Here is a 1,882-nt window from a genome sequence, read left to right as displayed (position 1 = left end):
TAGTGCTATTTATAGTTAGTTGCCACATGATTGTAATTTAACATGGATTCAACTTAATGAATTTATATATGATGACTTGGAACAAGAAGTAACAAAACTTCAAGTCACATTCTCTCCATTATTCTTTCTCAGCTTCATGAAGCTCTTCTCCTTTGTCTCTCTAAGCTCACTGATTTAACAAGTATAAACCAAAACGAAGGCAATAATGATAGTGGTTCGGTCAGAAATGATGGACGAAGGACTTGAAAAAAAATATCAAAAATATTATTTATATTTTAAAATTAATTATTAAAATCAGTCATTGTATATTTATGTATAAAATACATATATAATTTAATTTATTTGTAATGTATATTTTATATTAATAGTTAATTTGAATGTATACCTAACATAGTAAAAAAAAATACTTCTAACACTCAAACTCAAAGTTAGTAAAATTGTGAAAAATGGTGATATATGTCATATGCAAATGAATGTGAGAGATGCCGAGAGAGTATGAGTTTGCAATGTGGCAGAGAATAATAATGAGGGCTCCAAAACGAGGAGGAATTCAAGTGAACCAAGAACGCAAAAGAGAGGCTCTTGCATGTGGCAAATTCGCAAAGAAACAATTTAGGAGGCCAGTAATTTTTGTGTTTTTGTATCAGTATTTAATCATCAAAAGAAAAGTGAGTGATCTCTTATCATTAAATATAATCTCACACCATTAAAAATACTGTTAATAGCCAATTGATAGTTACAAAATACAAAAATTACTAACTCTGTCGCACTCCTTGTTAGCAAATAACAATAATTGTTGTTGCAATAGTAAGAGCAATATAAATATAAAAAAAGAAAATATATATACAAGTACGAAAAAATTGAACAAACATATTTATTAAAGATGCATGTTAGCATTTATTAATTAAAATTTTCTTAATTTTTATTTGCTATTTTAAGTAATTTGTTTTAATATCTCTGGTTCTTTTTTCTTACATTGTCGTTATTGTCTTTATTACTCTTGAAACCCAGAGTACTATATATTGAACGGTATTGATATGAAAAGAATAAAGAAGTACCAAAATGAATGGTTTAGGGTTAGTTGAATGAGTGAATAGTGAGGCATTATTCCTTCCACTTATTATCACCTATCCCTATCTTATTATTGATACAAGCTAAAAATGGATTCCCATAATGAAGCAATTCCACATGCTCCTACTAGGAGTGATTCTGATGATGATGTCATAGTAACCGTCATGGAAGCTTTGAACATTTCAAGAAGAAGTAATAGTGGTGGGAGAGAAGAAGAGGTTCCAATATACATGACATGGAAGGATATATGGGTGAGAGCTTGGGTGGGAAAGAATGAGAGCAAATCAATCCTTGAGGGTCTGACTGGTTATGCCAAGCCAGGCCAGCTTTTGGCCATTATGGGTCCTTCTGGATCTGGCAAGTCTACTCTTCTTGATGCTTTGGGAGGTATCTATCTATATTTTTATGTATAAAAAAATGTTATTCATATGCCAAAATCGATCACCAATATATTTATATATAAATATATGTATTGTTTAATTTAATTTTAATATATATTTATATTTTAATATATATTTTATATTAATGACTGATTTTAATGACTAATTTTAATTTACACATAACATAATCATTTTATGTATATCTCTGTCGTTTACATATCAACTCAATAATTTCTTTTATATTTATGTCACCATTTGTTATAACTTGCAAGTTCTTATTAAGCAGTTTTCTTTGTAGTTCCACCATTTAAAAACACTACTTTTAAATTTTTATTAAATATGAGGAGACGAAATATATATAGAGAGAGAACTTTTAGTTAAATTATAATAATATATTAATATTTTATTGAAATTAAAATATACACTGACTT

The 1,882-nt window shown here is 28.1% G+C and overlaps 1 protein-coding gene across 1 annotated transcript in view; it reads left to right on the top strand.

Annotated features, from left to right (window-relative positions):
- Positions 1 to 1,064: 1,064 nt before the first annotated feature.
- The window catches only part of LOC107481787 (ABC transporter G family member 1-like), a 5,382-nt gene continuing 4,564 nt past the window's right edge, over positions 1,065 to 1,882 (top strand). The window contains exon 1 of the mRNA XM_016102099.3: positions 1,065 to 1,458. Within this exon, the coding sequence (XP_015957585.1) occupies positions 1,161 to 1,458 (298 nt within the window). The 5' untranslated portion in view covers positions 1,065 to 1,160. The remainder of the gene's footprint in view (positions 1,459 to 1,882) is intronic.

The sequence above is a fragment of the Arachis duranensis genome, chromosome 3, assembly GCF_000817695.3.
Source record: "Arachis duranensis cultivar V14167 chromosome 3, aradu.V14167.gnm2.J7QH, whole genome shotgun sequence".
NCBI classification, from domain to species: domain Eukaryota; kingdom Viridiplantae; phylum Streptophyta; class Magnoliopsida; order Fabales; family Fabaceae; genus Arachis; species Arachis duranensis.
This window is presented reverse-complemented; position numbering and strand designations above follow the sequence as displayed.